Source organism: Dioscorea cayenensis, chromosome 7 (genome assembly GCF_009730915.1).
Source record: "Dioscorea cayenensis subsp. rotundata cultivar TDr96_F1 chromosome 7, TDr96_F1_v2_PseudoChromosome.rev07_lg8_w22 25.fasta, whole genome shotgun sequence".
In the NCBI taxonomy this organism is placed as follows: Eukaryota; Viridiplantae; Streptophyta; class Magnoliopsida; order Dioscoreales; family Dioscoreaceae; genus Dioscorea; species Dioscorea cayenensis.
The window spans coordinates 25,195,894-25,209,942 of record NC_052477.1 but is presented as its reverse complement, the minus strand read 5'-3'; the positions used below and the strand labels follow the sequence as shown (position 1 = coordinate 25,209,942).

Here is a 14,049-nt window from a genome sequence, read left to right as displayed (position 1 = left end):
TTATTGTTGTTTGAGATTGATATGTTGCTATAGGTGAATCTAGGAGTCTTAAATAGAGTGGCTATATTTGTTTGAGAAAAAGCTAAGGCAAGGTGTAGCTTGTAGGTGTTTAGGAAAAAAGAAATTAGTGTTTGCATGCCTAGCAAACTCTTGATACCATAAAGAGAATAGTAATGGGTATTTAGTTAAAAATAGGATTTGCATTTACAAATTTAGTAGGCTTTTAATAAGTGAAGAGAATAGTGGTGAAAAAATATTTCATTGGTTGTTATATTTGTAATACAAAAGCATAGAACTACAATTAAATCTCCTTAAAATAGGAAGAAGTCATCTAAGAATATTATGTGATATTAGATAAAGCTTCAATGGAATCTAATTACATATGATAAAGAGTTTTTTCGGTTAAACTTTCCCTGCTATGGTTTTTTTTTCTTATTCTTTTCTTTTTCTTTTCATAAAGATTTGAACCCAAAAGCTCTTGCTTAAGTGATAAAAGCCTCTACTACTTTAACTAGGGGTGAGCAAAAAAATCAGGATCTGATGATTAGATCCGTTATCTGATTTTTTTACCTGAATTTATTAGGTACCTGATCCGAAAAAAGGATTGGATACTCGATTTGAATTTTTTAGATGAAAACCAAATCAGATCCAAGTCATGAAAAATTAAAAATCGGATATCTGAATCTGATCCGGTTTTTAGTATATCTTTTACATAGATATATAATAAATTTAAATTGTATATGGTCTAAAAAGTAAAAAAGAAAAGAAAAATCCAAATCCCCAATGTAATAACTTAAAGAGTTACATGCTTATATGTTTAAATTCTATAAGGATTAAAAGTAAAAAGAAAAAATTCCAAATCCCTGTCTCCTAGTCCCTAATGGCCATCACCTCGCCTCTTCTCTTTAGCCTCCATCCTTGTCTCTTCTCTCTCACCATTGTTGCCACAACCTGTCGGATCCTTGTCTATGATTGTAGCTTCAACTGGGAAGCTCTTGAATCTTTTTGCCACACGAGTGTAGTTCATGGATTTCTCTTTCGGGCAAAGACTAATCAAAATCACAAAGTGATAATTTTTGTTTGATTTTTTAGGTTTGTTTTTTATATTTCTCTTCAAAATTGATTTTTTTTAGTTTGAAAATTCTTGTTAGATTTCTTGGGTATGATGTCTTAATTAGAATCTTTTTATAATGTTGATTTTTATTATGACGTTTGTTGTGTGGAGAATAATATAAGATTTTAATCCTCTTTATAAGTTATAAGTTTTTCATATTTGTCTTTTATATAATGTTGTTATATAAATTAAATCCATGGAGTAGGTAAATTTGGATCCATATATCCAATATCCGATCCTGTTTAAACCAAGTGTCCAGTTTTTGGTACTCGGTTTAAATTGGGTCGGATATGGGTCATGTGTATGCCGATCCAAAAAATCGGGTACCTGATCCGGTTTCAAAAACCAGATCCCAGTTTTGCTCACCCCTAACTTTAACCAACCCCCATTTGTATAAATCATGTATAGTTGCATATGAGGAACAATACCTTTTTCTTTTATTTTTGTCCAAATCTAAAAATATTCTCTTAGAAATGCATATATATATATATATATATATATATATATATATGAATGACTAATTTTAGCTTATAAATTCAATATATATATATATATATATATATATTTAATGAATGAATGACTATGGTTATGTACAATACTTAAATTGTTATGTAATAGTTTAAATTCCATATATAAATATTTAATTATACAATGTTTTAAAAACTAGATCGACTTGAGAAATTTAACTTTATTAGATCAGACCAGGCTAGGTCACTAGATTGGTTCTTATAAAAAAAACTTGGTTGAATTTAAAACTTAGTTCTAATAAAACAAAACTTGATGAACTAGTCGACCCGGAGCAAGGTCAGTCAAGTTTGTCTAGGTTACTACCTTAATATTTTATTTTTCATCATGAAAATGGCACCATTTTAGATCATTAGACTATTATGACATGTTAAGAAAATTTTATTTAGGATATTAAGTTATTATTTATAAATTATAAGAAAGACTATTTGTTTGCTCTACTTTTGCATTGTTCTTTTTCAAATGTTTAGTAATTTATAGTATATATTATATATTTAAATACAATTAAACTTATAACAATAGATATTATTTATAACTGAGTCAATCTGGGGGTTGGTTGTGCCTTTGAACTTACTTCGGACTCTGAATGAGAGAACAAAGTGAAGTAAGGTTAAGGGTTGGAAGCATAAAGTAAAGACCAGAGGTTATGAAACTGGATGATTTATTGATATCGGGGCTTTGGATCTCACTTAGTATAACTCGTGAGTCCTTACAAACACACTAAGGCCCTTATATAGACAAAGAGGTGGCCTGGATATATAAGGCTTAAGGTTGCTTCTGGGAGAAGCAACCAAGTGCCTGACATGGACTTGATTGACATGATAAGGAGAACATATATTCTTCACTATCTACAGTACTGCTACATGATAGGGAGAACATATGTTCTTCAAAATTAAAATTATAAAGATCTAAAACACATTTCCTACATAAAGATAATTCACAATTTGTACAAGTTACTCTATGCCTTGTTATATGGAATCTATAACATTTATCACATTTTGATTTAAAATTTATTTTAAAAGGTTCAAATTCGTGTGTACATTTTTCAAAATCTTCTACTTGATGATATTTTTCTAACAAATACTTAGGATTTATATCTAAATTATATGTTTGTTTAGTCATCTTATGTCATTAAAGTCTATTAAGTCTTCAGAGAAAAAGTTTGGCCCTTCATTACCATCAAATATGCTACACACATCACTATCATTTTCACTATCATTACTATCAAGGCTTACAATATCTATTTTATCATTAATTTCTAGATTTTGGTACATATTTTATCTTTCATTTTTAACTTGTGAATTCTTACATTCTCTAGCATAGTGTCCTTCTACACCACATAAATAAATTTGCATTTTCCTCGGGGTTTATGTGTTTTAAATTTTTTAACATGGTTTGGTTTAGGTCTTCCTCTTTTAAAATGATGGCTTCTTTTAAGTCTTTTATGTTTTTTGTATTCTTTACTGAGAGCAAGTACATAGATTTACTATAGTAACTATAATTTGATATTTGTCTATTCACTTCAACCTCTAAGCATTTATCTTTTAAATAATTAAAAGTAAACATTATTGCTGGTCCTATCCCTGTTAAATTTTTTTCATGTCCTTTATCTATCCAATATTTAAAAATTATATCTCCTAGTGGTTTAGAAAGTTTATTAAACCATCTCCTAGTTAATCGTTATTAGTAAATGCTCTTCCTGTTTTAGCTGCTAAAGTAATATACGCTTGACTAAATTATACTATTTCACCAAAATTATTAATTTGGAGTCTTTCTAAATATCTAGCCACCATATCTCATAATAAAGTATCTCCTCTAAAAAAATTGGTTCCTAATATAATTTGTCTAATTTATCATGTTACATTATAAGGATCATCTGCCATTTGTACCATCTATTGATATTCCTCAGACTAGTTTATTTTCCAGCTATTTAATAAATGTCTAGTAGTAGTTCCTAAAAGGTTCTCTACAAAATTTGTTGTTCCTATTGAGTCTAATGTATGAGGTATTCTTTCTAATGCATTTTTAACATTTGATTCCCATCTATCTATTAATTCAAGCCACTTCTAGGGATCAAGTGTACTTAATACTAACATTCTTGCTTCATTGTTTTGTTTTGGCAATGTTTTAATGACTTCTAAGAGGTTTGGTTTTTCTTTAGCTGTCTATAATTTCGTGCATAATAGCTATTTGAAGTAAAACTATGTTGGGATAGAAATTGTAACAGATGTGTTGTTCTACTAGTTCTTTCAAAAGTTGTAGTTGTTATTACTGTTCTGGTGTTAGAACTTTCTGCCCGCTGATTATCTTGGTTATTATTACTTCCCCTGGATTCTACATACATCATTATTTCTTCTAAATCAATTTCTTCTAATTGTCTTATAATTTATTGATATTCTTTATCTTCTACATTATTGATTTCTTCCATTATATATGTTTCTTCATATAATTCAGTAGAATAATTATTATGACGATATCTACATTCTATTAAAAAATTTACATTATCTATATATTCTGATAATTCTTCAAAATCTATTTTCTAGTTATATCCTGGATATATTTTTTTTCCATTATCTCTTCTATTTTATTCATAGTAACTTTCTACTGAATCATATTCATTTTCAAGACGCATTCTATAATTCCATAATCTTCGTTGATTCCTAAGATATTCATCTTCATGAAAGTCTTTATATTTAATTTATGATGATTGCCAAATAGATTTACCATCTTCACATTTTTCTTTAGTTTTAGTTTTAACTTCTATGAGTGATTCTGCTTGGTAATGAATTTGGTCTCTTAATCATATGTAACTCTTGATTCCTCTTAACCAAAGACATTTTTAGCCTTTATTTTTATCTTTTAGATTTTTATCATCTCGAACTAGATATTTACTTAGATTATCTATATAATTATCTATTACTGTTGTGTTTGTTGAGTCCAATCGGTTTTTCATGTATAACAAACTTCTATAGATTTATATTGATCTATTAATGCTTTTTTCCATTTATTCATTCTAATTATTCTTTGTTGATATTCTAAGAGATTCCATTCTTTTCTTGGTACCCATTTTGAGGTCCATATCCAATTTCCTTGATTATCATAACTAATAATCTAACATCGATTGACGTTTCTGCACTTCGTTGATAAGCTCTTTTTATTACTACATAATCTCTAACTCCTAATGACCAAACAACTTTTCTGTATTTTATTTGATCTATTATAGTTGTATTTATAATATTTAAATATTTTCTTAATTGTTTTAACTGTATGTCTATTAATTCCGGATTCATTTCATTAAGTAATTCCATTTTATTCTTGGTGTTCTTCTATTATTATTCCTTTATTTTTGTAATCTGTCATTCTTATACTATTACTTCTATCAGTATTTTCATAAAATTCTACATTACTTGGTCTACTCGCCAATACAACTTCTATGGATTTTATGCTCCATTCACTTCCTTCTAATACTTTAGAAGCATAGTGTTTTTCTTCTATTCCTTTTAATCCCTAGTTTTCTAGGAAAGATTTTACTTTTTTTAGGTGTTAAAATATATTTTACTGTGCTACTATTTGTTAATTTTTCTGTAAATGTTTTTGTTTTTAAAAGATTTGCTACATTTGGAATCATGTTATATCCTTTAGAATTTATTACTTTTATGTATCTATAAAATGTTTCTAATGATATTAAAAAATTTGGAGTCATATAAATAATTTCTGGATGATTATAATTCACATCAACTTCTAAATTGTAGCTTTAGTCATATTTTCTATTTGTCTTATATCTACTAAACTTACTAAAACTTTTGTCCCTAATCCTTTTCTATATAATTCTATTACTCTTATCATTAATAAACCTATGTGAGCTAATGTATAGCTAGAGCTATTATTTTATGATATAATTCTTCTGTAATTAAGTCTAATACTATTAGTTTATCATCACTTGTACAACATATTTCTGTTTCATCATAATGTACATAAATTTTTGTTTTTAGTTCAAATATTCCATAGTCTTATAATTCTTCTCTAGGAATTAATTTTATATTTATAGTTCTAGCCTTATCTTGTTGTTTATCAACTGTATATACTTTTTTTTTCTTTTATTATGCTTACTAAGTTGATTAGTATATATAATATGATTTAGAAAACAAAATCTTCTAATATTATCTATATTTTTTTACTATAGTCTTACGTTCCATTTTTCTATATTTTCTCTAGATATATCTAGTCTCTATTTTGTCAAATTGTTGTGATAATTTTATTTTCCAATTTACTAATAGGTGTATCTTCTTTTGATCCATTTTCTACGATTCTTATTTTTTCTGTTAAGTATTCTTCTACTTCATTAAGCCATAAAAACTTCTGATATGTCATTTTATCTTGAAATTTTTTTGGATTTAATTTTTTTTCTATAGGAAAATATCTTATTCTTACTGATTCTATTTTATAATATTCAGTAGTTTCAACTAAGTGTTTCATTTCTAGGACAATTTAATCTATATTCTGGTGGTTTTGCTAATTCTTCCTTGGTCTATATAATGAAGTTAAGGGTTTTCTAATTTTTTTGACCAGATCTTATTTGTATATTTTTTACTTTGGTGCAAAAGTTATCTATATCAATTTTATTATTCTCCTTTTCTTTTATACTATTTTTTACATAGTCTAAATTGGAAAGTATTCTTCTAATTTTAATAATTAAGTTTCTTAATTATTTTATTTTTTAAAGATTAAATCCATATTTATATCCATTATTCTACTAAGATTAAATATATAAATTAAACCTTGTGGTTGTCGGGTTTCGCAAAAGAGGGGCAAAAGAAAAAAAAATTTTGATTTACTACCTTGTGGTTTCTCTGCGTGGCCAAAAGGGGAAAAACCATGACGGCCGTTAGTTCTAGCTTACGTGGCAAGGACAAAGTCAACATTTAGCATAAAAAAACATATCTTCCTATGAGTTGGTACCTCATCTCAGTTTTAATGTACTATACTAATTAATCTGGTAATTAAGGTCCTGTAAGCTTTGAGGGAAACGAGATTCGGGTGCTAGATCCAGCCAAGAATCGCCATTTGTTGCTCTAATTCGCGTTTACTAAAGTCTGATCCCATCTCCTGAAGATGTTTCACAACAACAACGTTCTTATCTTGGAGCACGGCTTTATTAGCGGTGCCATAACCACCCTTGCTAGAGGATAAGACGATCTTCTCGCCTTCGTGGAGGTGATGAGAGGGAGGTTTGGATTCGATCTTGCGCCAGAAGTAGAGGAAGATGATTGTGAAGGCGATGAGGAGAGATGCTAGGTCACCGGTGATGATAGCAATCAGAGCGGCGTGGTTCATTCCTAAGAGGTGGATGCCCTGATCTAGTTTGGATCCTGGGGATGAGGAGATTGTGGTGGTGGTGGTGGGGGATCCGGTGGGGAGGGTGGGATTTCCGTCGAATGATGCCAGTGGAAATGAGAAGAGTGAGGGTGGGATGTGACCGGTGAGGGAATTTGAGGAGAGGTTCAAGTCTTGTAGCTTGGGGAGGGAGAGGATGGGGATGGGGCAAGGAGAGAGGGATCTGGCCAGAGAGGAGGTTGAAGGAGAGATCGAGGCGAGAGAGGAGGAGAGATGCCACATAGGAATATATGTTTTTTTTATGTCAAATGTCAACTTTTCCCTTGCCACGTAAGCAAGAACTAATGGTCGTCACGGTTTTTTCCCTTTTTGCCACGCAGAGAAACCACAAGGTAGTAAATCAAAAAAAAATTTCTTTTGTCCCTTTTTTTGCAAAACTCGACAACCACAAGGTTTATTTTTGAAATTTTCCCAAAATTTTACTATCTTATAAGTTATTTTTTTTCTTTTTACTTGTTATTTTTCATTTTAAGATAACATAGATTTTCTTATAATAATATTAATAAAGACAATAGTAATAATTAAGCTACATACTAATTGCATAATGAATATAATTTCTATTACTTTACAAAATAATTGGAAAGCTAAATACTAATTTATTAAATACTAAAGTGACTACTACTGTTATTTTGTTTACTTCAATCATAAGCAAGAACTATGATTCAAATTTTACGAATGATTTATTAAATATTAAATACTAAATTTACTTGAATAAAACTTAAGTAAATACTAGAGTTATGCTAAAATCTTTAAATTTCTTGAAACAAATTTAAACAAGTAAAGTAAGTAAAGGCTTCTTATAATCAAACAAAATCCACAAGATGTAATATGACAGAAGTTTTAACTCAGTTAATAACTTGAATTGATCCATTCTTATTGAAGTTTTTTTTTAAATTCACTATCTTGATATAACAACAATCATAACTGTCTTAAGGATCAAGCATCATGAATATGCATAATATGAAAATTGTCGAGGAACGATCGTTCCAATTCCAAGAGTTCAAATTTACCTTCTCATTCTTTCCCTTAAACAGACCTCCGTCCTCTAGCGGGTACTGTTGGTGCTTTCTAGTTCATCTTACCTCTTCGTACCAGGTAGATCAGCTCTTTTCCATATTAAAAACCATGTTTTTCTTTTTTTCTTTTAAATAAGGTTTATGTATCAACAAAAGTCATATAACCAAGCTAAAGCTTACCGTCTACATGTTGGGGACCCTGTTAAGAGTTTACCCCCTGTATGATGATAATTACCTTGTTTTGGAGGATTGAAACTATAGCTCTGATATCACTGGGGGTTGGTTGTGCCTTTGAACTTACTTCGGACTCCGGATGAGAGAACAAAGTGAAGGTTAAGGGTTGAAAGTGTATAGGCAAGACAGAGAGGTTATGAAACTGGATGATTTATTGATCGCAAGGCTTTGGATCTCACTTAGTATAAGTCATGAGTCCTTAGAAACGCACTAAGGCCCCTTATATGTACAAGGAGAGAGTCTGGATAAGGCTCAAGGTTGCTTCAGGGAAAAGCAACCAAATGGCTGACACGGACTTGATTGACATGATAGGGAGAACATATATTCTCAACTATCTACAATATTGCTATAAAGGCCCCGTACGTGAGACTCACATGTTTACAAGCCTATTTTATACACTAAAAAAACAAATATTACTTGTACGTTGACTCGTGACCCAAGAGCCTTCTAGAGTCACCGTCCAAGGTCGAGTTTCAAAACATTGATTATATATAATATTTTAAGGGTTATAAATGTATAATTACTTGTGGAGCAAGTAGGAATTTTGAACTTTTCAAAAAAAAGAGAAAATAATAGAGATTTTGACAAAAATAAAACAAAATAAAATAAAGGTTTCTATAAATTTATACACACATAAATTTTATTTTATTTTTGGAAAATCACACACACAATTTAGTGAAAAGACTTATTTATAAGTTTTATTTAAAAAAATGAGCCCATAAAATTCTATAGTTTATTAAATGAAAATCTTATCACAACTTTCAATTTTAACAAAGGAATTTATAATAATTATATGATTAGAAAAAAAAATATCTAATTGTTTTTTTTTTTTTTGAAATTTTCTGCTTTGATATCAATTTTAAATACCTTAATATTATTTAATATAAATTAATAAACAAACTAGCCATAGAGCTCAAAAATGGGCATTACCCAATTTGCTCACCTTAGTTCATTAACAACCTGACTCAGGCACTTAAATTCATCATTGGTTTAATTAATTTAATTAGATGCAAATCAAACACTTACCAAGCTCAAACTAACAAGACAATTAGAAACTGTTTTCTCTAAATCTTTTACTGCATTTTCACATTAAAATATAAAAAAGGAAAATTAATCATAATCTGCACAAAAATTATTCTTTAACTTCAAAAGATCCCAAATGTACATCACAAATTTAGAATAACAAATGGCATGAATTTCAGCAAAATAAACAGACACAATTATAAGGCAGCAGCAATATTAGGTGACATACTTCACAGTAGGCAAAGCCAAAAAGGGTTTGAAGATCATGAAGATCCCAATCAAATTAACTACATTGATTGCAAAGAAAGACCATATGATCACCTGCAACACATAAAAACACAATAACAAATAATATAAGACATACATAAATCTCAATCTCACTTTTTTTGGGCTTAATTCCTTTTATTTGATTCGATCATATCTAATATGGTAAGGGAGCTCTGAGTAAATTTGTTTGTTTTCAACATGGTTGGTAAAATATGTTTAACTTTGAATTTTATGAAGAATTAACTTCAGTAAAGATAGATTTTTCTACTGAAAGGTTAAATGCAACAAACCTGGCAAGAACGCTGCATGCTGTCTCTTTTGCGCCCATGAGAATCTGTGAATCGAAATAATAGATAATTAAAAAATTAAATATCAGGAATATCGTATGCAAAGATTAAAAACTTTAGATTTTTTTTACATCATAAACTACAGAGAAGTATCAGTATGTATGTTTTGTTTTGATACTGTTTTCTATACAAGTCCACAACCACGTAAAAATCAAACAATAAAAATAGGAAAATACAGCTAGAATTGTTTTCAGTTTATACCCAAAATTCAAGGCTCTTAACATGCAATTAATCTATCAAGAATACTTACACAATACCACCAACAGCTGGAGCTATTGCTTTAAAAAAAGACATTGCAGTAACAGAAATGCCATTTGCAGTTCCTCTTTGGTGTTGTGCCTGATAAAAAAAAAACAAAAAACAATTGTCGCAATCCATAATTTGTAAGAAGGAAACCGAGAAGAGGCATCCAAAAAATACGAGAAATTACCACTGCATTGTTCTGCAAAATGTTCAGGCATGTTATAAATGTCACCTGATTGCATTAAAAATGACAGCATGAACCCAGAGAAATGTAGCATTAAATGAGGTAATATATGTTTTCAATGTCAGAAAATGTGATTGAGTTTGAAAATTAAATACTCACAGAGAAAACATTTCTCAACACCGACGCACAGGTGACTACAAATGAAAGGACAAACCCAGAGAGATAAGTCATGAACGGAAAAGTCGTGACCAGTGGTATTGTTATAATCTGCAAACAAATGTACAACATCTCAGAAATATAAAATATGGAGTACATATTGATTTGATAGTTGGTAGATATGAATCAAATGCATACCGCTGCTACACGAGCTGAAACAAGGGGACTTGAAAGCCTTGTTATAAATGGATACACAAACAACTGATACACCATAAGGCTAAAACCTGAAAGCAAACAATAAATCAAGAATTTCAAATATTGCTTTTTTGCTTCTTAGCTTCATTGAAGATGTTCTCAAAATGATAATTTGGTTAGATACAAAATTATTGGCAATGAAATCAAAATACCTGTGATAGAAAGCACTTCACCAACATCCTGTGACGACATACTTAATCCTCCAAACTTCTTATCACTCACAGCAAATAAGGTGAATATCTGCAGTGCAAATTACCACTTTAATTGTTTAATTATTTGAAAGAGTTAGCAGATCAAGAAAAATACAAGTTAGCATTTAACCGAAGAGCTAATCTAAAATAGAGACAAATAGCCTTTGTATCATTGTGAAATTCAGACCAGAACCCCTGCCTTTTGCCATTTCGGAAATGTGTCTCTACTATTGATATAACCAGTTGGAGAAAGTGACATGTTTTGTGCGTATACAAATTCAAAAACAGGGCCAAAAGAAATGTTCAAAGAATAGAATTTTACCTCAGCAAAGGCCATCTCAACAAGAGAGAAAACACAGAAAGCCATTATACTTGACATTAATGGCCAATTCTTAAAGAGATTTTCACTTTCAGGTAAATATGTTTTCTCAGGATTATCACCGTTTTCTTTCACTTCAGGGTCAATTTGTGAAATGCACTGAGTTTCTGTTGTTCTATCTTCTTCATCATTGTTACCATGCTTGTGCAAAGTTTCCTACAAAACCAAATTCAGTAATTACAAACAGCTATTCTTAACCATAACTAGAAATTAATAAATTCAAACAAAACAAATAACAACCATAAAATTAGAACAAATACAAGCCTGGTTTTTGAGCAAAATAAATCAATTAAAGTCTGAGATTTCGAATTATATTTTGGTAGTCCAAACTAACAAAACTCCTCTTTATAACATTGGATAATTGTAGATTACAAGAACATTGTTAAATATAGAAACTTGAAACATGGAAAAGTCATCACGGTGATCATTAAAGCATACACAGACAAGAAAAGAACTACATGAAAGTCTGCAGACTTACTGGGAGCCATAAACATATGATAAATGAAACAAGAGAGATGAGCGAAATACAAAGGCATGGTAGGAAATACGGGAACCTGCAAAAGGATAATTGAATGTGTGAGTATGACAAATTTGGTGAAAAGTAACACAGGCAACAAAACAGATATTACCTCCCCCAAATAGAATCTTTAGAAAATATAGTCGGAAATTTGTCTGCAGGCTGGAATAACATGTTTCACACAACATTGTAGTGAGAAAAGGAGGCAAATTGCTGATAAAAATCGATGACACCAATTGTGAAATTTAGATCAGGTAAAATAAATAATTTAGAAACAATCTTCCCCAACTATTGAAAATATTCGAAGTAGATGTACTGAATTGAAATATGAAAGAGATGCTCTCAATAGATATTCTTTTCATTTTAAAGGATTAAACAAATATAGAAAGGATACTTCAGTTCTGTTCATAAAAAAGTAAATAAAAAGAACAATTTTGCTCCTCTTTGCTCTTCAAAAACCTAATGGAAGAAAAACGAATCGCAAGGTTAATTTAGCAGTTAACTGAAGTTTATCTTGACCTGTGCAAGGAAACCTCCAATGGCAGGACCAATGACTAGAGCTATGCCTCGAGTTGTTGTAAACTGAAATGTAAACCACAAGACATAGATATCAATCCTTACAATGCTGACAAGTCTGATCAATAAAAGAGAAAAATAGACTTTCTTACAAGTGATAATGCTAGATTTTGATGTTCTTCCCGGCAAACTTCCGTAGCAAAAGCCTACACAGAAATCAAATGGCAAAAATTATAATGAAGGTTAATAGTTTAAAAGGCCAACAACTCCAGCAATTTGAATCAATTTGATATGCGATGGACAAATGACTTGGATATACCTTTAAAGGGGCAAGTAAACCGTTAGTAGCTCCAAGAAGAAATCTTGTAACAAATGCCATCCAGTAGGTAGCACTTAGTCCAAAGAGTGTGTTAAAGACAATGCTGTACAAATGATGAAACAATGTCAAAACTAGGGACTTCAATTCTAACTAAATCAGTTCTCCAGTGGTTAGTAACCAAGATCAAATTTTAATTACGCTGAGGCGATGCTAAACATTATAACCAGCTTTCGTCCATATCGGTCAGCCACCACACCCCAAAATACCGCTGTAAGCATCCTCCCAACCATAAATGCAGAACCTTAATTCAATAAAGCCATTGACAAAATCAAACTGAGTACGAAAGAAAGTGATAATATATACTTCTAATATTCAAGCAATAGAATGTATTAGTTGCAATATATAAATATATATATATATAAACAACTCACCCACAAATCCAGCATAAAAACCAATATCTTCCACTCTTTTGGCAACATTCAAGTCCCTTATCTATATAAGCAGAAAAATCAGAGAATCAATAAAAGAAATAACAAAGAATATCATCGCCACAAACTACAATTGTAAAATTGAATCAAAATCTTCGTCATATTCTACATACCATGAAATACAAGAAAGGAAACAATGATTGTACCGGTAGAGCTGGAAAAGGACAAAAACACAGATAATCAGGATCTGACAAGTGATGCACAAAAATTATACTTATCAAGAAGTCAAATATAAATATAACTGATTCATTTAATAAGACTACATAAGCAGATAAGCAGATGAGCAGATCCAAAAGCTCATCACTGATATTGACATTCAGAAAATCCAAGTTATCAGTAAAAAAGAAAAAAAGAAAAAAAAAATTCAATCTTTAAGCCATAACAATCAAAGAACAATAACAACAAAGTCAAAGAGTAAAGGTCCAACAGAGTAAAGAAAGATCCAAAAACTTTTGAAAAAGTTGAATGAGGGCAGGGGCATACAAGAGCAAAGAGTAGCAACAAAAACAAAGAAGAACGCTTTGTATGGTAACCCTTTGTAATCTCGTTTCATCCTGTCCTGTTCACAACCCGGGCAACCATGGACATACACCTTCGTCTTCTTCTTCAACAAAGCCACCGTCTGATCTCCCGCCATTACTTTACAACAACACCAACAACAACACCAACAACAACACCACCACAAAGAGAAGAACTTTCAACCAAAATGGGAAAGTTCAGTGGCCGAGAGACGAAGATAATGAGCACCGGAGAGATGAAGAAGTGGTAGTATGGCTCTTTGCTTAGATGGCCGTCCCACCCAGCGGAGATTCAAGTGGCTGAGCTGAGAGACCACGTTGTTGAGATGGAGAGCGATGAAGAATTAAACACGGCTTCCTTTC

General features: G+C 30.7%; 1 protein-coding gene across 1 annotated transcript; it reads right to left on the bottom strand.

Annotated features, from left to right (window-relative positions):
* Positions 1-9,410: 9,410 nt before the first annotated feature.
* LOC120264463 (protein ZINC INDUCED FACILITATOR-LIKE 1-like) lies at positions 9,411-14,049 on the bottom strand. Its single transcript, XM_039272278.1, is given in 18 exon segments — positions 9,411-9,612; positions 9,614-9,627; positions 9,864-9,907; positions 10,171-10,259; positions 10,351-10,395; positions 10,507-10,614; positions 10,702-10,787; positions 10,911-10,998; positions 11,272-11,484; positions 11,807-11,882; positions 11,958-12,007; positions 12,365-12,427; positions 12,514-12,567; positions 12,681-12,783; positions 12,879-12,981; positions 13,112-13,172; positions 13,282-13,322; positions 13,652-14,049. Coding segments are annotated over 18 exon segments (1,482 nt in total). The 5' UTR covers positions 13,806-14,049; the 3' UTR covers positions 9,411-9,522.